This window comes from Gracilinanus agilis, chromosome 3 (genome assembly GCF_016433145.1).
Source record: "Gracilinanus agilis isolate LMUSP501 chromosome 3, AgileGrace, whole genome shotgun sequence".
NCBI lineage: Eukaryota > Metazoa > Chordata > Mammalia > Didelphimorphia > Didelphidae > Gracilinanus > Gracilinanus agilis.
In genome coordinates, this window is record NC_058132.1 from 136649487 (window position 1) to 136677374 (window position 27888).

Here is a 27888-nt window from a genome sequence, read left to right on the forward strand (position 1 = left end):
TTTCTGATTTACATTTTGAGCACAGCCAGCGTGCAATTTATTTGAAAACATAATTTAATATTTTTTCTTAAGCAATAATACGAATATTAAATTCTAAAAAAAAATGACAAACATTCAACTGTCAAACATATATTCATCAAAATGAGGTAAATATTCTATATCTGCTGAAGAATTTAATACTGAAGTGGAAAAAAATTCATCAAGAATATCTGTCTTTAGGGGATTTTCCAAGTTTGATGTTTTAGCAGAAGAATTATTCATTAATGAGTCCATCTGAACTTCATATTGACTTTGTTTTGCAGGACTATAATTAAGATGTTTGCTTGAATTTGCAGAAGAGAGGTCACAGACAAAGTCACTAGGTGTTGAGTTATGGTTATCTACCATCTCCAAATACTCATAATCGTCTTCTCTATCCCTTGAAAGCTCTAATGAGGCAACAGTTGTAGTAGAAGACAGTAATTCTGCTAAAAATTCTTCATGAGTTGGGTTACTATTCAGAGAAATACCAGAATGTGTTGTACCATTAGGTGTATTATCTGTGGCATCAATACGATCCTGGAGTTCCCTTAACAAGCCTTGCAGTGATTCACATTCATTTTGAGATCCATCCTGAGCCAAGTGTTTTGTACTTTTCTTTGGAGGTTTTCCATTTATTTGGAGAGCCTGAAGACTGGCCAGTTTTTGCTTTTTTGCCTTAAGTTTTTTAAGAAGTTTTAGACGAAGTTTATGAGTTTGACTCTCATATGTCCCTGAAGAGATGTGATTTTCATTTCCATTAAAATTATGCTTAGGAGGTATCTCACTAGAGAGGGGCTGAGAATTTTTATGCAAGGATTTAGTCAAAACCTTTGTACCCTCGAGGACTTTATCAGGTATTAAAGGTGTACTGATATTTGATGGGGAAGAGTTAGGAACTGAAAGTGCGTTGCATGCAGACCTAGATGTTTTCTTGGGTGTCTGAGAGTTTGTTTGATTTGTTATACCTTTAGGTTTAAAGCCCCGAAAATTATTTGCCCTTTTAACCAGAGAGTTCAAGTCAGTTGTCTTCTGCAAATGCACTTTTCTTTCATTAGCTGAGGCACAAGATGGCATAAAAGAAACTCCCTTGTTTAGTAGTCCTTTAACCCAACTTCCTACAAACTTTTTTTTCTGTGACTGTGAGGAATTATTTGTGGAACCCAGAACAATATTTTGGGAATCTCCTACAGCATTATTTGTTACTTTAACATTAGATTCTTGGGATAAGACATTTTGTTTTGATAAAAAATTTTCAACTTTTGTTGAAAGAACTGTACTTGATACAGCATCCTTCTCTAAGGTAATAGGAGAAAATTTAACTTTTGTCTCTTCGATTTGTAATGGCTTCTCTCCTTGTTGAAGAGTAATCACTTGAACAGGATTATTTATGGAGATAGTATCTGAAGTACTTTCTGGAATCAGCTGATCTGACTTCAGATCAATACTGCCATTTTGAGTTAGAATACTTGTAGGCAGAGGTTGAAATTGGACAGGCATTTCCCTATTATATGGAGCTGTTTGTGAGGAAGCCAATACTAATTCTTCCTTTTGCAAAGTGTCCATTTCAACAACTTCCTCATCTTTTATCACAGACTGATCTTCTATCACAGGTTGATTTTCAATTGGATTGCCTTCAGAATCAACATGAATTTCTGTAAGTGTCAATGTTATGATGTCATTGTCTACCAAATCTTCTAGACCAGAAAGTAAACTGTGCTCATGATCTGTAGCTACTGTATATTGTGAATCGGTAGTTGGAGCACTTATGCTGTTCTTCTGATCAAATGCTGAAAACATTTCAGTGGCTGCAACACCATCAGAGCATAATGTTGAAGATTCTAGTTGGGAATTGCCCAGACTGAAACTTTCAATCTTTTTACATGGAAACTCCACTTTGGATTGATCAATTGTCTTGGAATTTTTCCTTTCCCAGATAACAATGTGAACTTCTGAAGCAGGAACTTCAAATCTCTCATATCTTTTACAGTATGGGCCTTTTAAATCATCACATTCTAGCCAGGTTCCTGAAAAAAAAAATAATAAAGTGAACAATTTAAATACTCTAAGGATCCTCAGTACATTAATGTATAAACTACCTCCCTCTGCTCAAAGAGTAACTACTTTCCCTTTCAACTTCTATGTCTGACTACTTAACCCTGCCTATCTTTATGGCAGCACCTGTCTTGGCAACCAAATGCTTAAGATCCTTCCCTTTAATAACAAAGGCAGTGTTCTTATAAGTCAATTCTAAAGAACTAAAACAGTTATTAGGGCAGTTCAGCCTTGTCCCTCACTTACCCCCCACCCCAATACTGTAAGGGTCCTGTTAGGAATTATCAATAAATGAACAAGTATTGTAAATAATATAAAAAATTAAATCACCATTCCCAAAAATAAGATCTCAAAAATAATTTAGAAGATTTTGGTTAACTGAGCTAAAAGAATAAACATACAGATGTAAATGGCTATAGCACTGATTTTTAAATCCCACTAGAATATATAAAAAGTTCTGTTTGTTTTAAAACATTATATAACAAAATTCTGGTTGAATTTCAACAGTTCCTTTCAGATAGCTATATGCTATCAGTAATCTCTGCAGTCTATAGCTATCTAGAGGCAAAAAGTGCCTCAAGTCACATGCAGTCTTTTAACCTTTTATGCTATCTAAAGGAGAAGGAGAGAAGGGAGGAGGAAGGACAGAGAGGCTTGGGGAGGATACATGTAGAAGGGCTAACTTGACAAGAAGGGATATCTCTTCATCAGAAACTGGAATAAATAGAGGATAATACAAAGGAATTTTGTAGTGTAGAAAGAGAAAGGAGCTTTCAGAAAAAAATCTATTTTCTCAGTAAATATGAGTCAAATTCTTCAGTTAAACAGTTGAGGCATGTGGTATGAAACATGAGAAAAGACAAGGTTTGTAACACACTTGTAGAGAATGCAAAAGAATCAATTAGAGGGGGCAGTTGGTGGCTCAGTGAGTGAACAGAGGCAAGTCTGGAGACAGGAGGTACTGGATTCAAATCTGATCTCAAATATTTTCTAGCTGTGTGACTCTGGGCAAGTCACTTAATCCAATTTATCTGGCTCTTATCACTCTTCTGCCTTGAAATTCTAAGACAGAGGGTAAGGGTTTAAAAAAAAAAAAGAAAATTATCAATTAGGAAGAAGTAAGGCACTGCTGTGATGAGAGCCCACTTGAGTTACTGTTTTCCCAACACCACTATTAAACTAAAATACACATTCGCATCATATATGTGACTTTTCAGGAGAGAAGAAGGAAAGACAATTTTGAATCTATAAATTGCTTAAGGCTAAAAAACAGTCATTGGCAAATGGAAACTATCTGAATTTCACTTCTGGGAGCCAGGCTTAGCACTTTCTTGAGCTTAGTCTAAATAATGCTGAAAGCCTTTACTTAATAAATATATCTGAATACAGAAGTATAAACCATAAAAAAAAAATTTGTTAAAGATGTTAGAACTTTTCCATAGCTATAATATTTTTATATTTAAGATCTTTAGTGGAATGAAATCCTGTTTGTTCCTCAAATGTAGAATAGATGTATATGTAGCTATACATATAGACACACACACAAAACTATATCTTTAGTCTTTTCCTATTAAGACTGCAAACTAGATAATTTGAATTCTTAACTACAGATGTAAATTAGCTTAGCTTTATCAGAAGTACTTATTGTTTAATTTTGACAAATATTTTAAAACTTCATTTCTAATAGCATTAATTTTTAGAGTTAAAATACTTACCATCAGAATTCAAAATCCATGTTATAAAATGTTTTTCATTTATTTGATATTGAATCACACAAGTTATTTGGTAGAAAAAGCCTTCAAAATGAAATGAATAGAACTGCAAGTCATTAGAAGGCAAGCCTTCTACAAAGTGCAGCATGAATACTGAAGATACTCTAGAGGGAAACAGAAAAGAGAAGTCAAACAAATAATACCATATGTCTTGTTATACAAAGATAGTCTGAAGCTAACAAGTCACATACAATTCATTTTCAAGGCTGACTGCTAACATATTGAAGCACTAATTTTTGAGACCCTCCAGATGCATTTCTTAATTAGAATTGAAGAACTCTCTAAAAAGTATGTAACACAAACCCCTCCTCAGAAGTTATCACTCACAGTTAGAAGCTATCATGCAATAAGGTTCTATCACAGTCCATTAATCAAAAATTGCTTTGAAAAATATATTCATTATGTCTGATAAGGAAATGTCTAAGTAGCCACACCACCTGTGTAATCAAACTCAAGACCTTCAAAATTTTTTCTCTGAGATTTCCCCTAATTAGTTGTTCTAACTGGAAGTTTAAGAAAATAGAAATCATTTTCAAATATAAGGAATTCAAATAAAATGAACTGATGCAGAGTAAAATAAAAAGAATTATGAGAACAATATACATGACAACAATAATATAAAGGAGAAAAAACACTAACAGGAAGCCAAACACAGCCCCCTATAATGCCCAATATTTGCTTTGACAGGGGGCAGCTGGGTAGCTCAGTGGATTGAGAGCCGGGCCTAGAGACGGGAGGTCCTAGGTTCAGATCCGGCCTCAGACACTTCCCGGCTGTGTGACCCTGGGCAAGTCACTTGACCCCCATTGCCTACCCTTACCACTCTTCCACCTATAAGTCAATACACAAAAGTTAAGGGTTTAAAAAATTAAAAAAAAAAAAAAAAAATATTTGCTTTGACAAACAGATTATAAAACATACTTCCCCTTTTCATGGTAGAGAATTGGGAATACTACAGGTAGATCATCATACAATAGGTCACCATATGTGAACTGGTCTTGCTTAATAGTTTTTGTTACAAGGTTGGGTTTACTGCTTAGAGGTGAAGGAGAAAGGACATGTGCAAGGCCTAAAATTGAAGTATGATTTTTAAAAAATTAATAAAACTTTTTTTTAAAGATATGCCAATTTGGTATAATCTTAGGCTTTATTAATGGCATCCAGGTCAAGGGCAGCTGGTGCCACAATAGATAGAGCACCAAGCCTGGAGTCTAAAAGACTCATCTTCCTCAAGGTCAAACCTGGCCTCTGACATTTACTGGTTGCATGACCCTGGACAAATCACTTAACCCTATTTGCCAGTTTCCTCATTCGTAAAACAAACTGGAGAAGGAAATAGCAAACTACTCCAGTATCTGCAAACAAAGAATTGAAGAGAACTGAAACAAAAAAACAAGAGACTTTGTAGTTTCATTCAGAATATTATATTTAATTTTAGGAACAACATTTTAGCAAGGCTATTGGTGAGCTACAGAATACCTAAAGAAAGACAATCAGGACAGTGAAGGTGAGGATGAGCTAAAACAACTAAAGATGTTTAACTTAGTGAAGACATGAGGACATAATAACCATTTTCAGATATCTGAAGAAATGTCTCATGGAAGATGAATTAGAATATTGGAATAATGTAAAAAAGTAAATCTAGGCTTGATGTAGAATAACTATAATAATTTAACAACTATGATAATATTAACTTTCCAGAGCTAACATGAATGCAAATTAGTGTGGTTATGTTGTGATTTTTTTTTAATTGTATAAGAGAACATGCATGAAATAGCATTCAATAGTAAGTGATTTGGTATGAAGAAGATGAAGTATTCATGAATGGGTTTTGGAAAGCAATGAATGGTTAAGGGGAAGGAGATTTAAGGAAGGAAGATAAAGAGAAGCTGAACCTGTTAATTGGAATGTCATAATTAAAAGGAGGAAAGTGAGGCCAGATGGGAAAGAATGATGAAAAATTTTGAATAGCTCTCAACAATCAGAGCTAACCAATAGTGGAATGGGCTATCTAGGGAGAAACCCATCCTTCACTGAAGATCTTAAAGTAAAGGCTTGAGGACCACATGTTGGGTGTGTTTTAGAGAGGATTTTTGTTTATTTACTAATTAAACTAAATGGCCTAGAATTCCTTTCAAACCTGAAATTCTGTAAAATTATGTTTGGAGGAAGAGTTCAACTTGCAAAAACAAGAGAACGGATGGAGAAAAAAAAACACTAAAATAATTTCTTGGAAACGACAGTTCCTATTAATTTAAAATTTTTATCTTTACTATTTCTGAAAAAAATTATTTAAATAGTCTAAGGATTATTATGCGTGAATGAATGAAATGAATCCTTTTTCAGCAAAAGAAAACTGTCAAGTATCCCCTCTACTAATTTTTCAAAAGCTGTCAAAACTCAAGTTTTTCAAGATGTTCAGCTAAAATGAACTTCGTGGTGTTTCTTAACATTTCTGATTAATCACATAATTATTATGAATTATTCCCAATTGTGCATTCATTTAGAGAGCAACCAAATCTTCAAATTATGTGTCCCTGAATATGCAGAAGAAATATATTCCTAAAAATCTGCCTATACAGCATAATTCTGGACATTAGGTCCTATTATCCTCATTTTTTATTATTACAAAATTAAGGATGTGTTTCTCTCTAAGCCTTTAGCCCCTAACTCTCAACTTCTCATTATATCCAGTTAGTCAAAGAGTCATCCCATACCTTACTAATGCTTAACTGAAGGTATCTACAAGCTGGATGCTGAAACCTCTTTTAAAACCTCTGTTCACACTCAAAAAAATTAGAACCTAGTCTCTATTCACTTAACATTCTTTTCTGAACTTCTTTTAACTAATGAAATAAAGTAAATTCAATTAAAAAGTTTGTAGGAAGACTCAGAAGTCATCCTAATTTTCTACAATTTTTAAATTTTAACTTGGATTGGAGATTAGAAAAAAAAGCTTAGGATGCAGAAAATGTGTCAATCAGTAAACATTTATTAAATATGTTCTATGTGCCAGGCACTGTGTAATCCCAGACCAAAGGAGCTTATGTTTTATTTAAGAAGGGAGACAACGTGTACAGAGAAATAAATACAAAACTGGTGGATCAGGTAAGGCCTCATGTAAGAGAAGTTACTTGAGTTAAGTTTTGAAAGAAAGATTCTTAGAGGTGATGGTCAAGAAGTATATTCTAGCCTTTGCAAAAACAGAGAGGAGAGATAAAAGAGTATCACGTTTGAGGGAACGGCAAAAAGGCCAGTTTGGCAGGACCACAGTGTATGAAGCAGAGTAATATACAATGAAACTGGAAAATTACTTGGATGAATAAATGCTAAATAGGGAAGTTTAGTGAGCATCCAGACCTTCAAACTCTGAAAATCAGATGCATCTTCTGTGGAAAATGGACTGCAGAGGGCAGAAACTTGATGCCAGGTAATGAATTAGGAAACTAACATAATAATCCAGCAAAAAGTGATAAAGAAATAGTTCCTATTCTAGGAAATGATTTATATATCCAAAGAGGTAGAAGGTAGATTTAATGATACTCATTTTCTAGATTTTAAAGTCACTATTAGTTCTTACCCTATTGTCACTAAGTAGTAACCTAAGTATCCAGTGCCTAAGATAGGATGAAATAAAGCAAAGCTGAATTCTAGTGTTTTTCTGGAAGCTTGAGTGTCACAAACAGAAGCCTTCTCCTCACCCCAACTCCTTTTCACCTTTTCTTTTCCTCAATCCCCTGGGTATTATTCCCTACAATTTCAATTCTTCTTACAGTTCAGGACAAGAACAGCAACAACCATCAGAATCACAGAATTCTAGAAATGGGCTTTATAAAGCCCTCTAATCCAAATAGACAAGTCATCACCTCCTACAATATTGCTTTTGTTCGAAGATCTGACATGCATAGGAACTTACTTCTCTTTTTTTCATAGGGAGCTAAAAAACTGAAATGGTAGGAATAGGCGTGAAGAGAAAGAAGTAAAAAGATGAGAAGGGTCTGGTAAAAGTAAATTTGATGATATATGGTTACTATGAGAGTAAAGAAGAAGTAGGAACTAAAGAAAGGTAATAATGCAGTTATGAGTATGGGAAAAATAAGGAAAAACAGACTTCAGAACAGGGGTCGCGTCGGCAATGTATGGCTCTCGAGCCACATCTGGCTCTTTTGAGGGCCAGATATGGCTCTTTCTGCAGGAGCCATAAAGTCAATTTTTTTACAGGAGCAGCACTGTGAGCACTGTACGGCTCTCACGAAATTACATTTAAAAAATGTGGTGTTTATGGCTCTCACGGCCAAAAAGGTTGCTGACCCCTGCTTCAGAAGAAAAGATGTCATCCAATTTTAGACATGTTACTGGAGAGACCAACAACATATCCTGCCAGAGACAGGCATTTGAACTTAGGATAAGAGTGAGCAATTAGAAATTGCAAGTTGCGGGGGCAGTTGGGTAGCTCAGTGGATTGAGAGTCAGACCTAGAGATGGGAGGTCCTAGGTTCCGGCCTCAGACACTGCCCAGCTGTGTGACCCTGGGCAAGTCACTTGACCCCCATTGCCCACCCTTACCACTCTTCCACCAAGGAGCAAATACACAGAAGTTAAGGGTTTAAAAAAAAAAAAAAAGAAAGAAAGAAATTGCAAGTTGAAAACAAGAGGCCAAGCCTGGGGATTTGCATTTAGTTATTCAGCTAAAGCTGTAGAAATGGAAAGAGATGACTAAAGAAAAGGAGATAAAGCAATGAGAGTAGGGGTTTGAGAAATGCCTATATTAAGGAGCTCAGAAGTCAGTAAAGAAGAGAGGTAGAAGAATTAAGAAGAGGTGAGAAATATCATAAGGGATCGTTACTTTGATGCTATATTAAAATATATGTACGGCTTTTAATACTTCCAAAAGATGTAATTTGGTCTTTAATTGACACTTAGATTTTTATCTATCAATTCTATAAATCTAATTATTAAAAGTTATAAAACAACCATAAGACTTTATGAAGATCCATTCCGAAAGTCAAAGTTGAAAGTAAAACACTAATTTAAAGATTCCAGTTTCAAAAATCAAGCTAGTACATTAGGATTTTTATATTAAGGGCATACAAAAGATCACACTAGCTCTAATTCCTCTTAGGAGGAAGGGGTCAAACAGGGGCACAAACTGGGTCTCCACTAGCTCCTTATGCTATGTGGAAAATAAACAGGAGGACTTGTCAGGTCCAGGTTCCATTGATGACAATTATAAATCACATTTTATCCTCTAATAATATTGCAATTCTATCAATTAAAACAAATTCTAATAAAAAATAGTATTATTATGTTTATGGATGGTTTAATACTTCACATTTTAAAATACTTATTTATATCCACATACATTTTACATTCAAAATTTGAAAAAAAAAAAAATCAAACTTACTTTTCCAAGACCATTCTTCTTCTTTGTAAGTTACTTTTACAATTATTACATGGACCAAAATGGACAGCATCAAGTGGATGCCACTCAGGTAATACATTTGTGAAGGTTACCAGATTCTTTGAACACCTAGAGATATAAATACATTTTTGTGATCCTTTGGCTTTTGCTATTGTTTTATTTATATAGTTTTCATTCATTTTGAAAGCTCAAAACTTTTTTTTTAATTAAGGGACATTTTTCAAAATAATTAAAATCTTTAAAAATGTGGCATATTTGTGTTCACATTAGCTTTGAAAGTGATAATTTTTAATAATATAAAAATTAAAATTAGTCAGGTGTGGAGACACATGCCTATAATCCCTGCTGAGGGAAACTGAGCTCCAAAGAACAGGGACTCACCAGGCTGCCTAAGAAGGGATGAATTAGTACATGTCAGAAAAAGTTCAAAAATTTTTAAAGAAAAATATGGCTCACTTAAGAGAACAAAAAATTAGTTGGAATTATGGATTAATAAAAATAAACAAGTTGTTCCATTTCCTTGGTCACACTTTAAAATGAAAGCTTATCATGTATCACCTGAGATCACCTGAGATCTACATTAAACTTAAATAGGGAAATTTAAAAAAAATACATTTTATCAAAACATACCACAGTAACAGGTTTTTGGAAAAAAAAAAAGATTTTTTTAAACTGTATGTTATTTAACACATTACTTCAATAGGAAGAAGGCAGGAATAAGCATTTCCTAAGCACCTCCTATTAAGTGCCAGGCACTATTAAGCACTTTATGGTTATTATCACATTTGACCTTCAGAACAATTCTGGAAGATAGACATTGTGATGACTGACCCCTATTTTACAGTTGAGGTAGCTGAGGCAGAGATTAAGTGACTTGCCCAGGGCACACAGCTAGCTAGTGTCAGAGGCCAAATTTGAATTCAGGTCTGTCTGGCTCCAGCCCTAGTACTCTACCCACTGAACCACTTCGTTGCCTCAAACATATCCACCAAAACATAACCTTATTTTTAAAAAAAAAATCTACCTAAGAAACTTGGGTTTAATTACAACAATGTTTAACAGTGATCAAGTATCATAAATGGGTTAGACCCTAAAATATTAAAAATAGAAAGCTTAGAAAGTTATGTTTTATTGGGGTTTTTTTTAAATGTGAGCTATTTAAAGAGGCAAACATTCTGAGTAAATATAACTTTAAGACTACGAAATTGTGCTTTAGGTGCTTGGGATGTCTTGAACAAGAGAAATTTACCAAGTATATGAACTATTGTTTCTCTTAGTCTTTAAATTCTGAAGGCTAATTGGTAAAATGTTTTGGAGGTTTTTTGTATTTCACATCAAAATATCAAAATGAAAATTACTTTGATGCACTGGTAGTTCCTAAATAAAGCTTTAGAGAATTAATGTTAAAAATAGAATATTTAACAGAAACAACAAATAAATGAATTTTCTTGCTGTTAAATATTTCCTCTAGAGTGGGCATAGCTATTCCAACTTTTTTAGCTGTAATAAATATGCTCAGAAAAATTTGTAGACCTGCTAACTCCACTTTTAGCTTTTTCATCCTTTGCCTTTTCTTCCTTTCTTATTTTAGTTTTGCTCCTAAAAAAAGTAGAAAGGGGGAAAAAAGAAGTAATTTAATTTGGCATCAAATCTAGGTGGATACTACAAAAGACTTTAATAGAAAACAATTCTTAGTGATTTCTTCCATTACAGAGGCCTCTCAGTTTTTAGTAATAAGGTCATTTTAAGTGATCCTATAAATGCTACTGTATAAGATAACCATCACTGTGGTTTTAAATCAAACTGCCTTAGAAAAGAAAATCTCGAATGCAAAAAGGCAGAATACCAAGGAACTTATATCTCATTTGCTTGTTTATACAAAATAGTCTCAATCCTATGTATTAATGGTATTTTTACTTTTATTTTAATTGTTTAGCCACTTTGGTAGTTAAATGATATAAGAATTTACTATTGTCTAGCTTTACCCACAACTGCTATTTGGCAGCCTCACAGCTACAGTTCCTTCTTTATTTTCCCTTTAATAAAAGAGAGTAAGCAAACTATTTTCTAGCTATAAAGATATTAGTCTCGTTTACATCTGAAACAGCTATTAGAAAAAATTAAGATAATGGAAAAAGTCAAATCAAACTTCTTTCCTCAAAAACCTTTCCACTTATACATCCAACATTAACATTTTCTAGTTCACTAAGTAAACATAAGGATCAAAGAAAAGAGCTAAAACCTAAAGAGATCACCATTAACCAAATCTTTCATTTTATAGATAGAGATTGAGTAACTTGCCCCAAGGTCACACAGGTCAGAAGAACTCATATCATGTGACTCCAAATCTAATCCTCCTTCCATTATACAAAGAAGTTTATTCTTAACTTTAGACTTCCAAACTGCTGATCAACTTCTCTCTCCTTCCAGAAAGGGAGAAGGCACAGGCATAATATGAATTGAATCCTTTCCTTCCCCAATCCCAGTTAATTAAGTAAAAAAGATATTCATGGTGATTTTATGGGATTCAAAAATAATGGAAATGCCTTTTCCCATGCTCATTCCCAGGTGCCAGACTCAGGGTAGTAATATGACCATCTCACCTAGGGGTTTCAAAGCTGGGACAGCTCATAGTTCACTTTACCACTTCTGTCAGGAAAGGGAAAAGAAGATGGCCATGGTGGATGGTAAGTCTTCAATGGGACTGAGGGAAGGAATGAGAAAATATAAGTAACTATTGATATTATCTGTCAAATCCTATGACCCTGAAATTAATTTCCCTTCTCTCAGAGGCAGTAATTGGCAGTTTAAAGATCTCATAGTGGTGTGGGCAGAATACCAGACTGGGAGTGAAAAAGACTCCCACATCTCCTGTGGCATAGGCAAGTCAGTCAACTTCTCTGGGCCTTCATTCCCTCATTTGATTACAGGGATAATAAGTAGGGGGCCTACTTGTCATGAAACTCAAATGAGATAGTGTACATAAAAGGCTTTGCAAGACTTAATAGTGCTAAGTAAATGTGAATTATTAAAAGGGCTTTCCTTAACCACGAGTGAAACCAAGTGTGTATGTTTTTAAGGAATTATTATTTCTTATTGAGCAGAAAATCCAGGGAAACTACAAACATTAGATGTTCTATGCATCTCTTTTCAAACATTTGCCAACCAGTAAGTAAATCACTCAATTCCCTCAAAACCACAGGTAATCCCTTTCTTGTCCAAATTCAAGACACCAGATTTAAAGAGACAAGCACACAATCTGAGTAAGAATAAAAAACTGTGCCTTCGGGTGTTTGGGACTCAGAGCAATACCGTACAAGTAAAGACTATTCAAATTTTGTGTGTCTGACATACTTGCAAAGCAAAAGTTTTTAAATAATTTCAATAAAAATATCTAACCTCTGTTGATATTTGTTTCCACACTGAGAACACTCAAAGTTCCAAGAAAAAGATGACATGAAGAGTGTTTCGATGAGAGGTTCCATTTGTAGAAGCAAGGGAAATGCAAACACAGGACTTTCCATATTACCTTCAAAAAGGAGGGAAAATAAAGTACTCTTGGGGGACAGACTTTTAAACATAATCAAGTAACATTAAAGAACATTAGTTTTATTTTATTTAATAATAAAATTGTCATCCTACTAAATATGGTTGCACACCTAATTTTAGAATGGAAAAAGAAATGTAATTCCCTCCCCTCACTCACCTACTCCCACAATTTTCTAGCTAAAGGTTACATAATTTACTATCTTTCCCCCCTCCAATGGAAGATTATTGTGACAACTTGTTTTAAAAGGATAAATAAGATAGGGGGTCAGGAAGAAGAGGAAGGAAGCAAAGGGAAGGCAATACTTTTCTTTGAGGAATGAAGGAAAACCTAAGCTATTTAGGATTCAAGTTTAATCCAAGATTATTTATTATTAACGACTTTGTTTTACCATAAATGATTTTAGCTATAGACTTTGAAATAAAATAACCTGAAAAAGAATCAAAAGAATTTAAGAACTAGAAGAGATCTTGAGTATCTTACCCTGAAGTCCAAAGTTGTTAAAAAAAACTTGCTAGAACTTAGATCACAACTTCTCTCTTGACTCCTAGTCCCACTAGCTAAAATCTAATTCTGTCCTAGTGGAATTAATTTCAAGAATTTTATAGTGTTGGTAAAGATCATCAAATAAGGTTAGTGTCTTTTTTTTTTAAACCCTTGTACTTCGGTGTATTGTCTCATAGGTGGAAGATTAGTAAGGGTGGGCAATGGGGGTCAAGTGACTTGCCCAGGATCACACAGCTGGGAAGTGGCTGAGGCCGGGTTTGAACCTAGGACCTCCTGTCTCTAGGCCTGACTCTCAACACCACTGAGCTACCCAGCTGCCCCCTAGGTTAGTGTCTTTTAAAAGAAAACTGATTATAATTGTCAAGCTTGGCCATGAAGAAAATTAGAGAAAATGCACCTGCCACCTACCTGTGCTGAGTTAGGAGTATATCAAAGTACATAAAAGTGTATAGACTATCAGATTCCACTGATGTGAGGAAGTTTTATTGCATTGCTGAGATTTCCCCTTTCCTCACCTCATTTTCTGTTATCCTCTATTATAAGGGCGCGCGCGCACACACACACACACACACACACACACACACACACACACACACACACGGCACATACATGTGGAAATGAAGGGGTTATAAAATTATAAACCAAAATAAGGAAAGTTTTGAAAATAAATTGCTGTCTTTCAGTTCTAAGATCAGTAAATGGGCTAACTAGGAGTAAAGCTTTCAATTTCCCTTTTATATTCAGCTCTCCATGGGGCTCTAATGACAGATATGACATTCATACAACAACATAAGATATATATATACACACATATATATAAGATACACTGGATAATACAAAGAAAGAACACACAAGCACTGAAGATCAGGAAAGGCTTTTTGTATAAAAATTGGAATTTTAGCTGCAGCATGAAAGAAACCAAGGAAACCACGAGGCAGTGGAGAAAGAAAATTCCAGACACAGAGGAGAGACATACAGGTAAAATGAAGCCAGAGTGTCATTTTGGAGGGGAGGGAGACAGTGAGGTATAAAAAATCCATAAAGTTTGGGGGAGGGGACCCCACCTACAAAGCAGGATGGCTCTGAACACCAAAGAAAGATTTTATATTTGATCCTGGAAGTGATAGAGGGTTAACAGAGTTTAGATCAATCTGACAGCTGGGTGGACAATAAAATGAACTGGCAAGACACTTGAGGCAGGAAGACAAGGCTATTATACTAGTCCAGGTATGAAAAAGTGAACAATGTCAAGAGAAGAGATGTTTATGAAGGTAGACCAACAGACTTGACAACATATTGGGCATGGGGAAGAAGAGAGAATGAGGAGTCAAGGATGATACCTAAATTTTTAACTTTGGCCATTGGGAATATGGTGGTGTCCTCAATAGTGGGATTTAGGAAGAAAAGAAATTTGGGAGAGAAATAAAAATTATTCAGTTTTGGACATGTTGAGTTTAAGATATCTATGGGACATTCTGTTGGAGAAGTGAGTCTGTAGGTCATGGTACCTAATACCCCTATTCTACCCCTCATCCCTGCTTGATTTGGGCATCATTGACAGTTACAATCTACAATATTTGATTGTTGTATTTTATCTTTCAGAAAAGTATCTTTAAAAAAAATGTATCTGCCTGGCAAACTATACAGATCAAACTAACTGAATAATTAGTCAGGTATCCCACAGTAAGGGAAGCACAAAGGGAAGCCCTAATCATGAAAAGTCACCAGGGGTTGCCTAAAGAGTGCTGAACCAGCCTACATGGAAATGGAGCAGATTAAAATGCGGGCTTATTAGCAATGGGGGTTAGGGAATCATCCGTGAGCGGCCACTGCACTGCACTTTGAGCCTGGATGAAATAGGAAGATCTAGTCTCCAAAAAACAAGGTCTTAACCTAGATACACAAAAGATTTTTCCCAAAACAATCTAACATATTTAACCAGTTTCCACAAAAATATTAGTAGTAATTCTTAGTACTATATTCCATTAGTATTTTTAATGTTTTCAATGAATGCAGAAAGGTTTTTATATCATTAATAAAATTATATATTTATCTCATCCATTTTAATTACAATTTTTATATTTTATAAGTGCAATGCTCAAAATTTTTACATAATTTTAAAGTTTGGAGACTATTATTCTAAAGAAACTCTTTTCAACTACAAAAAGCAGAACACTTGAAGTCTCTGGTAATAATTCATCACAGCAAATTACTTACCTAACTTACAATGAAGTTTTGGTTGAAGCTTAGCAAAAATTTTGTTTCTGACTTCATTGAGATGAGTCTCAGCCTTTCGAAGTCTATCTGAAACATTCTTTGTACAACTTTCATCTGAAAGTAAAATTAAATAGTCTACATTAGTATTTTGTAAGGTTCTTATTAGTCTGTCTTTCCCACCAGTATTTTAAAAATATTACCCACAAATTGAAGAGACAGCATTTTATAGTGGACAGATATTCTGCCTCAGTGTCACAAATATCTCAATATAAGTTATGTCTCAGAAACAGCCTGGCTCTGAGTGGGTATATCATTTAATCTCCTCAGTGTCCTGAAACAATCCTCAAAAACTGTAAACTGCAAGCAAGTGCCGTTTGAATTAATCATAGTCACATGTAGTGCACAACATGTAGTCTGGAGTATACCTTGAACCAGATTTTAATCTGGTTAACTGGGAAATATGAAATAAAATAAACAATAAATTAAATAAAAATTAAAAATACAACAAAACATAGATATTATTAATATGTCAATATATGAACTACAGGGACCCTAATGCTTTAGTGACCCATGCTACTCTTGTTTCCTTATCCCATCACCCATAATACCTCGCCAAACCTAAACTTTGGATTACTCCTTTTCATCTACCTCCTTCATTCTATTCATATGTGCTATTGAATGCAGCTGAGGGAAATAAGCAAACTGTGCTCACTGGGCCTAAGACAAAAAAAAATTTTTTTTAATTTTTATTTAGAATATTTTTCCAAAGTTACATGATTCATAATCTCCTCCCTCTCCCACTCCCCGCCCTCCCAAAGTCGACAAGCAGTTCCACTGGGTTATACATGTATCACTGTTTAATTTCTATGTTATTTTCTATTTCTATGTTATTCATAATTGCAGTAGAGTGATCCTTTAACATCAAAACCTCAATCATATTCCTATCGGACTATGTGATAATCTAGATAGATTGTAATTCATTTCTGGTCCCATAGTTCTTTCTCTGGATATGGATAACGTTCTTTCTCACAAGTTCCTCTGTATTGTCCTGGGTCATTGCATTACTGCTAGCGGAGAAGTCCATTACATTTGATTGTGCCATAATGTATCTGTCTTTGTGTACAATGTTCTCCTGGTTCTGCTTCTTTCACTCTGCATCAATTCCTGGAGGTCTTTCCAGTTCACATGGAATTCCTTCATTTCTTTATTCCTTTCAGCACAATAGTATTCCATCACCAACATATACCACAATTTGTTCAGCCATTCCCCAATTGATGAACATACCCTCATTTTCCAATTTTTTTGCCACCACAAAGAGCACAGCTACAAATAATTTTGTACAGGTCTTTTTCCTTATTATCTCTTTGGGGGTACAAACCCAGCAGTGGTATGGCTGGATCAAAGGGCAGGCATTCGTTTAAAGCCCCAAGACAAATTTCTAATCTCAGGTAGGCCCTCACAGCATAGGCAACAATACTCAACCCTGATCTTTTTGATATTTTACCTAATAGTTAAGAGTTCCAAACTTTCTCACCCTGTTTTCAAGTCTCCCACGAAATACCACACTCTCAGAAGACCTTATATCATACTTCATTGAAAAAAACTGAGCAGAGACTATCTTTTGCCTTTATATCTCCAGTGTTTAGGCCCAGTACCTGGCATATAGCAAGTATTTAACAAATGTTTAACAATTGACTGGATAGTCAATACCTTTCTGGATTTTGTGATACTTCTCAATCTCCCTTGCTAGATTCATCCACGTCATGCCCACTAAATGTGGGTGTCTCCTAAAGCTCTGCCAAGGGTCTTCTTATTTATATCTATATCTATCTATCTATCTATCTATCTATCTATATATATATATATATATATATATATCCACACTCCCTTTTATCATCACAGATCAATTATCTCTATGCAGATGTCCAAGATTACCTTCTTTTCCTCCTAACCCCTATTTTCAGCTCAACTTCTCTAGCTCAATTAGAATGTAGGCTCCTTGAGGCCAAAGGCTGTCTTTTTGTCTGTATTCATATCTCCAAGATTTAGCACAGGGCTTAGCACACAGAAAGCATTTATTTAATAAATGCTTGTTGCCTCGACTACACAGATGATTCCCACATTGGCATGCATATCTAGTTTCAAAAATTTGTAATTTCAGCATTATGCTGGAGTCCTCACTCTTCTTTACTTACCCTACATAGTCAATCAGCTGCCAAATCTTGTCATTTCTACATTAACAACATCTTTCACATACCATTCCTTTCTACTCACTGACACACTTTCCATGATAGTTCAGGCCCTCATCACCTTTTGTCTAGATTATCACTAGAACCTCCTACCTGATTGCCTATCAAGTCTCTTCCCTCTCTAGCCCATCCTATATACTGCTGCCAAAGTAAATTTCCACAGATCTAATTACATGTCATTCTATTTATTGTCTCTAGGATAAAATATAAAGTCAAGTTTAGCTTTTAAAACTCTATACAACCTAAGCCCAACTTGGATATTCTTCTTTCTTTCTATGATATAGTCAAATTGGCCTTTTCATTTCTTCCTCATAGTCAACACTTTCTTTTCCCCATTACTTCATATGGAGACCACCCCTCAGTCCTAGATTGCACTCTCTTCTTACCTCTACCTCAGAGAATCCAAAGCTCAAGCACCATCTTGTACATAAAACCTTTCCTAACACCCCTCCATGCATTAGCACCCCCAATAAAACTATTATAGTCCTGGCACAAAGCACCAATTTGGATGGAAACATGAGTAAATTTTTAAAAAACAAAACAGCAACAAAAAAAGCATTAAAAATTATTGCGAATTTAAGTGTATAATAAGCAAAAAATTAAAATGAAAAAGCTGTAAGCAGAAACTAAAAGGGGAAAAAAGTTCTTTTCCATAAGAACTTACATGAATACTTGAAAGAAATAAAGCAAGATATAAAAAATAAAGCACTGGAGAAAAGTAAAGGAGAATAAGAACAAAATCAAGTTTGATAAAAAAGAAGAAAACCTAAGATAATTAATATAAAAAATAGACCTAGAAAAGAAGTTAAGGAGGGATAATTTATGAGTCAATGCACTCCTTGAAAACTATGATTAAAAAAAACTTGAATACTATATTTCAAGATATCAAGAAGGAAAACAGGTAAAATAAAGATAGAATCCACTGATCACTTTCTGAAAGAAACCCCAAAAGGAAAATCTCAGAAATATTATAGACAAAATCCAGTGTTCTCATGTTAAAAAAAATCCTGGAATTCAGGAATAACTATCAAGATGAGAGTTACATAAGAAAAAGAGGGAGGGTGGTGGTATGGACTGATTTTATTCTGAGTTTTAAAACTGTGGGTGGTAGGGGCAGAGTAAGTGGGTTAGAAGAAGTAATCCATTAGTGGACAGAGAAGGAAAAAAGTGGGTGGAACCTGTATTTCTCATAACTGGGAAATGTAAGAACATTCAAACATAGCAGAGGGGGTGAAGGGAACTTCACTTATTGAAAACAAAGGAAAGTTGAATAATTTTGATGTATTGGTTAAATTTAATTGCTTATTTTCTCTTATTTTCTACTATAAGGAATAGCTCTCTGAGAGGTGTGTGAAGGAAGAAATCTATTGGCAAATATAGGTGATGTAAAAAAGTGGAAAACAACAAAACTTTTTAATTCAGACTTAATAATTTCACTAAAGTAGTAAGTTGGGGAATGCCATGAACCTAGCACATATGGATTTTAGCAAGGCTTCTAGAAGTCTCTTGTGAAGAAGCAGGATGGGAGCTAAGAGCACACAGTTAAGCAGGTTTAAAACCATAGAATGGTTGCCCATCAAAGGTAGTGATTTACCATAAGGCTTTCAAATCTATCTAGCTAAGTCCCAGACCATTCAAATTCCTATCCTCTGGTCTCTCCTTCCTCTCTGTCCTTGACCTTACCCTAATTTATTTTAAACCTTTCAATATGGGTGCAGCTGGGTAGCTGAGGGAATTGAGAGCCAGGCCCAGAGACAGGAGGTTCTGGGTTCAAATCTGGCCTCAAACACTTCCTAGTTCTATGACCTTGGGCAAGTCACTTGACACCTATTGCCTAGGCCTTACTGCTCTTCTGCCTTAGAACCAATACACAAGTATTGATTCTAAGATGGAAGGTAAGGGTTTATTAAAAAAATAAATAAATAAAATAAAAAAACTTTCAATATTACTCCTAAATAAAATAACTGACAATCCAAAATACTCAAAAGTTCTCAAACCTTTGCTTGGATGATCTTATCTGCTTTACTAAAGGTTAAAGATGATCTGACTCCAGGAGCAGCTAGGTGGCAGAGTAGATAGAACAACTACAACTGACTTAGTATCAAGACCTGAGTTCAAATATGATCTCAGACCCTTACTAGCAATGTGACCCTGAGCAAGTCACTTACCCTCTGACTGCCTTGGTAACTTCAGTCTTAAAATGAAGAAAATAATAGCATCTATCTCCCATGAATGTTGTGAGGCTCGAGTAGGATATCCATAAAGCTATTTGTTCCCTTTCCTGAACTCCATGGTCCAATCAAATTGGCGTGACTGAGCTGTTTCCTCACACATTTCTCTAACTCATCTATCTCCATGCCTTTGCACTGTATATCCCCATGTGTGGAACAGTCTCTTAGTAGAATATATAGCACATAATAGGCACTTAGGAAAGGTCTATTTCCTTTCCTTCCTAGTTCTGAAGTGAGCACTGCCAATCCAAACTCCCAGAATGGTAACCTCTATATTTACCTTGACTTCTCACTTTCTCTCACCCCATACATCTGCCAGATCTTTCTTTTTCTACCTCTATGTCTTCCTCACTCTTCAGAGAGCTACCACCTCAGATCCTTAGCTCTAACTCTCATTACCTCTCACCTGGACCATTGTATGGCTTCTTACTGATCTCCCTGCCTCAAATCTCCCCTATGTCAGTCCATTCTATACATAGCTGTCAAAAACAATTTTCTTTTAATCAGATCACTCCCCTATCCAAACTCCAATGTTTTCTAAGATAAAATACTAACAACTGTTTGGCTTTTAAAGCCCTTTACAACATAACTCCAACCTATCTTTCCAGCCTCATTACTCACTCTTGAACTCTATGGTCCTGTCAAATTGACCTTCTAACTATTCCTCATATATGATACTCCATATCTCCATACCTTTGCTTTGTTCATCCCCATGCCTGGAATGTAGTTGCTCCTAATAACCACATAGAAAGCTCACTTCCTTCAAGATGCAGCTCAAGTAACATGTTATACTTTCCCTTCCCGGATCTCCTAAGTGATATTGCCCTCCCTCCCGTTTATTTTGTATTTAATGACAAAAATTCATGTCTCCTTCAAAAGAATATAAACTTGAAAGCAGATTTTTTTCTGTCCTTTTCATTTTCGCATTTCTAGAATTTAGCACAGAGTAGGTAACTAACAAATGCTTGTTGGTGAAAATAGTTGATTTTAAACCATTTCCTCTCTCCTCAAGCCCCTCTACACTACCCTTAGCCCTTCACTCTCAAGCCACCTTATCTCCTACTTCACAAAGAAAATGGAAGCCATCTTCTAAACTCCTTTTTCTCTCCTCTATCTCAAGCCTTTCTCTTCAGCTTCACCAGGTTACTCTTATCCTTTGTGCCAGTCTGAGAAAGAAGACTGCTTTTCCCTCTTAAGAGAATCAGAAGCCAGCTCATCCTACTCATTTTACAGAGGAGAAAACTGAAGTCTCATGATATTAAGTGACTTGCCAAATCCTCCAGATTCAATCTTCTTTTCTCTCTCTCTCTGTCTCTCTCTCTGTCACACACACACACACACACACACACACACACACACACACACACACACTTTCACTCTCTCCCTAATGACTCCTGTTGCCTTTAACAGTACTAAGATCTCCCTGATGCTTTAAAAAAAAAATCACTTCCCTTGACCTGTTTTTCTTTTCCATGACCATATTTGTATTTGTTTCCTTTTACTAACAACTCTAGGAAAAATCTAACAAACTACCTCTGCTTCCTCATCACCTACTCACTTACCAACTCCGCAATTTGACTTATTTCACCACTCAGATCACTGATAAACCTAATGGTCCTTCCTCAGTCTTTTTCCTCTTGACAGATTTTAACACTACTGATGAATCCTCTTAGATATTCTCTTTTCTCTAAATTTTCATGATACTACTTTCTCTCTTGGTTCTCAACCTACTTGTATGACTACTTCTTATCAGTTTCCAAAACCGGACTATTACCCATACTTTACCCCTTACACATATGTGCTCTTTAATTCTTTGTCCTGGGTCCTATTCCTCTTTTCTCTATACATTCTTTCTTAGTGGTCTCATCAGCTGCAAAGGGTTTTAATGAACATCTCTATGCAGAAAACTCCTGAATCTACGTATCTAGTTCTAAGGTCTTAACACTTTACTGCCAGTTGCTGACTGGATATTACCACCTGAATGTCCATAAGCAAAATGGATCTATTCACCTTTCCCTGAAACTTGTCCCTACTCCAAACTTTACTTTTCTTATTGAATACAGCACCATCTTTGAATTAGCTTTGAATCTTCCCCTCTTTCTTAACCCTATTATATCCAATTAACTGTTAGATCCTGTCCATTCTATTTCTACAACAAATTTCTCCTTTTTCCTCCTCTCTCCATTCACTTTGCTAATATCCTGGTTCAAGCTCTCATCATCTCTCCAGAACTTTCAAAACATCTTCTTTATTGGTCTCGCTGCTTCCTACAATCTCCATTCTCCAATTTATCCTGACTATACCAAAGGATCTCAAAGAGAGGTCCAGGGACACCTAGGGCAGCGCTGGTGAGCCTTTTAGAGACTGAATGCCCAAACTGCCCTTTCAAGCCACCTGTGAGCCCCCCACATTACTCCAGAGAGCAGACAGGGGAAGTGCTCCCACTGAGCTGCCGGACAGAGGGGAGGGACAAGCAAAAAATGTCCTCCAGCCTGATGGAGGACCTACACAGATCTAGGAGTTCTTGAGATCCTTTTTCAGAGGGTTCTTGAAGCCCAAACTATTTTCATAACACTAAGATACTTTAATTCTGAATACATTAAATATCAATAGTTAGAACTTACATCAAGGCCCACAATGCGTGTGAAGGGGGTCTTTGACCAAAAATTTGAGAACCATTCTTCTATGTCTTATGTGAAAATATGACTGTCTCTTCTATGTTCAAAAACCTTCAGTGGCTATTTTCTCTACAATAAATTATGAACTCCTAAGATAAGTGCAGTAATATTCTATTCATGAAGCTACGAACTAGTCCAAACTATTTTGGAAAACCACTTGGAATTAAGCAAGAAAAGTCACCATATTGTTCACACCCTTTGACTCAGAGAACCCTGTACTGGGAATGTATTCCAAGAAGGACAAAGATAGGAAAAAAAGTCTTCTATATCCTTAAATATGCACGGTGGCACTTTTTGGTTGTAAAAACAGAAACTGGTAACAAGTGGATATCCATTAATTAGATAATATCTTAAACTGTGGCATATAATTGTCATAAAATATGAATTGATGCACATTGCAGTGTATAGAACCAATAAAACATACATGACTATAATAATATAATCCAAAAACATGAAAATAAAGCTAAAGGAAAGCTATAGGGTATATTTCCAACCATAAATATTGTCTTAACTAACCATGGCCCATGGTGAAAAATAAATCTCCCTCCTTTCATTCCACTGGATAATGAGTAAAAAATTATATGTATATATGTATATAGGTATATAGATATATAGAGATATTCAGTCACTGTGTCGGTTTTGCTTACTGTTTTCTTTCTCGCAAGGAAGGCCTTATCTAGATGTGACTATAGTACCAAAATTGCAAAATCAACAAAAATTATTTAGCACTATCTTTTAAAGCCAGACTCCCAAGTTATCTTCCAACCATATTTCACATTTTCCTCCTTCTTGCACTCTAAATTCCAGCTAAACTGAACTATTAGTTGTTTTCCATATTTAGCATTTCATCTCCTATCTCTGTTTACTTGGTATAAGCTGTTCTCCATATCTAGAATGCATTTCCTCTTTACCAGGACCAGACCAGAAATCAAACACTAGATGACTGAATTCTTTCATGCCTCAAACTTCCAGTCTTGAACTCTCTTTACAAATCAAAGCCCTTTCAGTCATCTACTATATCTAGGAGTAGACTCCAGCGTTTCCTTTCATCCTCTGGTGCCCTCCTCACAAACTTCACTTATTCACTAGCTGCCATGCCACCATGCAGGAACCCCCATTACACATCCCCACTCCCCTTCTGATTCTTGAACCAAGTCAACTGTCATCACTTCTAGTAAGGGTGTATAGATCTATAGATCTATAGATCTATTCACTATCCCTATAACTTTTAAACCAAAATATCTATCCTTTCCCTGGATACCACTTCCCTATATATGTTGCTTTCCCCCATTAGAATGTAATCTTAATGAGGAGAGGAAGTTTCTTCACTTTTTTACTGACAAACCCAGCACCAAGCATGTTAAATAAGTGGTAACTGATAGGCTTACTTTTCTCCATAGAACTATAGAACAATCATCAATATATTGATCATTTAAAAACAAAAGAAAGAAGTTACCAACCTTTAGCTCCATTTAAATGATGAGCTGTCAAAAGGATGCTCGCTTGATTATATTTTGTATATAATTGCTGGAATACAGATTCTTCTTTAGAGCATAGTTCAGTCACAGCTTTTTTTAACCCTTCCAAGTGCACTAATGCTGAGAGAATACAGTCTAACCAACACAAAGAATATGCATTCCTCCACTGAAGACATGTAGATTCAGTAAATGGCAAACATCTATTCTCCAACAGGCCTTCCAATTTAGTTGAACTTTTTTCAAGTTTTGGAACATTCTCAGTCTGGGAGCCAACAATTGAAGGATATTCTTCAGTTGCCTGGTTTGCAATTTCAGCTTCCAGAATCCCACTGTGCTCCAAAGATTCAGCAGCCCTGCTTGGGTTCTGCTGCCAGTCTTTCAACACAACAGGTAAATCTGATGAAGTTCTATACAAATTATATTCATCTGGTCTGTGAGCAAGCTCACTCTTCACAATACATTCACCATCAAACAAAGTGCTATTTCCATTTTCTTTTGAATCTAGTTCCAAAGATGAAACAACACTGCTGCTTTTCAAGATCTTCCTCTTTGGTTTTTTATGAGGAGGCTGGTAATTTTCCACATCAACAGATACTATAATGTTTTCTAATGACTTAAAACCCAATGGATAGATGCACTAAGGGGGAAAATAGAATCAAAAAGCAAAACAAAGAAGTTACAAATCTTAAAAGTTCTAACTGTATAGTCTTATTCAGAAATATAAAGAAGAAAAAAACACATACTTTCCTGTTTTAAGTAAGTAATATAATAGTGTTGTTTTTTAAACCCTATTTATGTGACAGACTTGGGGGATAGGTAAATGGGCTTGTTCAGTTGTTTTGATTTATGTCCTACCCTTGGTAACCCTATCTGGGGTCTGTTGGGCAAAGATACTGGTTTGCCATTTCCTTCTTTGGCTCGTTTTACAAATGAGGAAAATGAAGCAAAAAGGGCTAAATGACTTGCCCAGGGTCACATAAGTATTATGTATCTAGGAACAAATATGAACTTCTATTTGTCGCTTTTCTTGATATATAATCAGACCACTTCCTTTTCTGATCATACATGTCCTTGAAAATGTCTTTTACACAATTTCTGGATCACAAATTAAATCTGGCAACATGCTATGGTTGATCCATTCCCATATCAATCATCTTTCCATTGCCTTAAAAGACATTCAGCTTATTTTCTACCTTGACAGGGTGAACAACTGTTTTACTTAAAATGTCCTTACCATAGTCTATAGTGCAGTAATACAATTTCAATAAAACATGAAAAATACAAATGAAGCACCAAAAAAAACAATAAATATTTTCTAAATTTTGATTTTTGAAAATCTCCCAGATCTTAAATTCCATGAATTTGGGAAATGGAGAATTATACAATTGTTTCTAGATCCCATTATGTTTCAGTTCACTAATGAAGTGTTAAATTAAAAACATGAAAAAAAAACACTTACTGAATAAATGTTAAAACACAAACCATTTCTTTTTCTCCTCAGTTATTTTTATTTACCAATAATTCTAAAACTAATTTTAGTGGAGCAAACCACTAATTATTTCTCTAAAGTTTTCTACCAGGAAAATGGGAATAATAATAATCAGGGATAGGAGGGGGATTAATAATGGGCTTTCAACCATAACTGGTCATTAGACAAGAAAGCAAACCAAACAAATAAATACTTGGTCAAATTAATGAGTAAGTTAAATCACTTTCTAGAAAAATACTAAAACAGTATTTTAAAAGGAAATATTGGCAATGTAATAAAAAAGTTTCAGATAAATAAAAGGTTCAGGCTACATTTCCTTCTTCCAGATACAAATTTTTCTCATGTGTATTTGGCCGTATGAGACTAGGTTTTAGAACTATTTTTAGGTTAAGGAACATTTATATTTTGCAAATTATTTTGAAATTTCTAAATCAATACCCCAAATTCCTAAAATTTTGTTTTCACTTTCATTTTAAAGAAAAAGTAAACATAGAGCAGGTAGGTGGCTGCCTTAGTAGATAGAGAGCCAGGCCTAAAGATGCAAGGTCCTGGATTCAAATCTGATCTCAGATACTTCCTAGTTGTGCTACCAGACAAGTCACTTAACCCCAATTGCCTACTCCTCATCACTTCTGCCTTAGAACTAATACTTAGTATCAATTCTAAGACAGAAGGTAAGAGTTAAAAAAAATACTTGTTAAACGAAAAAAATTTTTAATGAAAATATTGAAAAAATATAAATTCTAGTTCAAATGATCTGATCAATGGTTCCAAATATTTTCTCAAGAAAGATTTGCCTACTTTTAAAATGTGGGGTACATAGCTGACAAAAAATGATTCAGAATAAAAGTAAAAAGGATGAAAAATTACTTTTTTCTTCTTTTTGACAAAATGATTTTTCTCATCTCAAGGTTCACTATCCTAGGAGTTCATCCAATTTGTTAGTAGTGTTTCTGGAATACAAGTGTGTAAATATTACTATCATTTGATAGAAAACATATTGTGAGGGTTTCCCCCTTCACTGGAGACCTAGAAACAATTGTCCATGAACGTGAAATTTATAGGAATAAAATTACAATAACATACTCTCATTGATGTTTCCAAAGGTCATTAAAAAACTTAAAATTATTATCAAAATTATTTATAAAAGGTACTTCATTTGTGTCTTTGAAGCAAAAGCAAGTAGTACAACACAGTAAGCCTTAATAATGCTGGATCAGTGGATGGAGAGCAGGGCCCAGAGATGGGAGGTCCTGGGTTCAAATATGGCCTCAGACACTTCCTAGCTCTGTGACCTGGGCAAGTAACTTAACCCCCATTGCCTACCCTTAACACTCTTCTGCCTTGGAATCAATACACAGTACTGATTCCAAGACAGAAAGTAAGGGTTTAAAAACAAAAAGAGAGAGAAAAGTTCAAAGATTTTTGGTTAGCTATTGCTTCCAAATACAATTCAAGAATTCTATTTAGCAAAATTCTAAAAACTAATTCATTACCTGTGGATCTTCACATAAAGAGATAGATTCTTGAAAACTGATTCGATAAGACTTTAAAGTTTTTAACTTTCCTTTCTCTCTACAGGCGGGACAATATGAATCTGATGTAACTTTAGCTGAATCACACTTCTGAGAAGAAATAAAAACAATGTAAAATGTATGTAATCTTACTTAGTATCAAAGAAAGTAGAAATACATTAGAAAATCTTTTCAGTTTTCATTATTAGCAGTTATTCTTAGCAATAGTTTTTAAACATAGCAAATGAAATGCATATCTGGATTTTAAAAAGTTGTTGGCCAAAAAGGAATGTTACTGTAGTTTTTTAAAGCTTCTGTATTAAAACTGCATCATTTCTATTTGCAAAGAAAAAGTGATATCAACAATGAACAGGTTTCATGATTTTTCCAATAAACGGTAAGTTTTGTGTGGTTAAACTAAACATTTTCTCATATCAATAAAATAGAGGTAAATATGAGAATAATCTTTCGCCATTGCCATAAGATTTCCGTGGAAAAGTATAATTTATATTTTAAAAGTTATTTGGTAAAAATAAAAACCAAATTAATTAATGGATCAAAAACAAGGAAAAAAACAACTTTGCACAGAGTGGAAAACAAGCTCACTGACTTTTCCCAAATACCCCACCATGTGGAGTGAAGATATCCCTATACCAGTATCTTGTCCAATCACTGGCAAACCATTTCCAATCTTCTGGGAATCCATCATTC

The 27888-nt window shown here is 35.0% G+C and overlaps 1 protein-coding gene across 1 annotated transcript; it reads right to left on the minus strand.

Moving 5' to 3' along the window:
- On the minus strand, nucleotides 1–27886 carry USPL1 (ubiquitin specific peptidase like 1). Its single transcript, XM_044666103.1, has 8 exons — nucleotides 27788–27886; nucleotides 27160–27288; nucleotides 24157–24811; nucleotides 15539–15652; nucleotides 12667–12796; nucleotides 9250–9375; nucleotides 3789–3949; nucleotides 1–2045 (listed from the first exon to the last, which is right to left on the minus strand). Exons 1-8 carry the CDS (start codon nucleotides 27884–27886, stop codon nucleotides 115–117), a joined length of 3345 nt encoding a protein of 1114 aa, XP_044522038.1. The 3' UTR covers nucleotides 1–114.
- Nucleotides 27887–27888: the final 2 nt, after the last annotated feature.

Coding starts and splice junctions, on each gene's coding strand:
- USPL1 (XM_044666103.1), bottom strand. CDS start 27,886: ATGATGGATTCCCAGAAGATTGGAAATGGTTTGCCAGTGATTGGACAA. Junction 9,376..12,666: donor GGAAACAAATATCAACAGAG/GTTAGATATTTT, acceptor TTATATCTCTAG/GTGTTCAAAGAATCTGGTAA. Junction 2,046..3,788: donor ATGGATTTTGAATTCTGATG/GTAAGTATTTTA, acceptor TTTTTTTTTCAG/GAACCTGGCTAGAATGTGAT.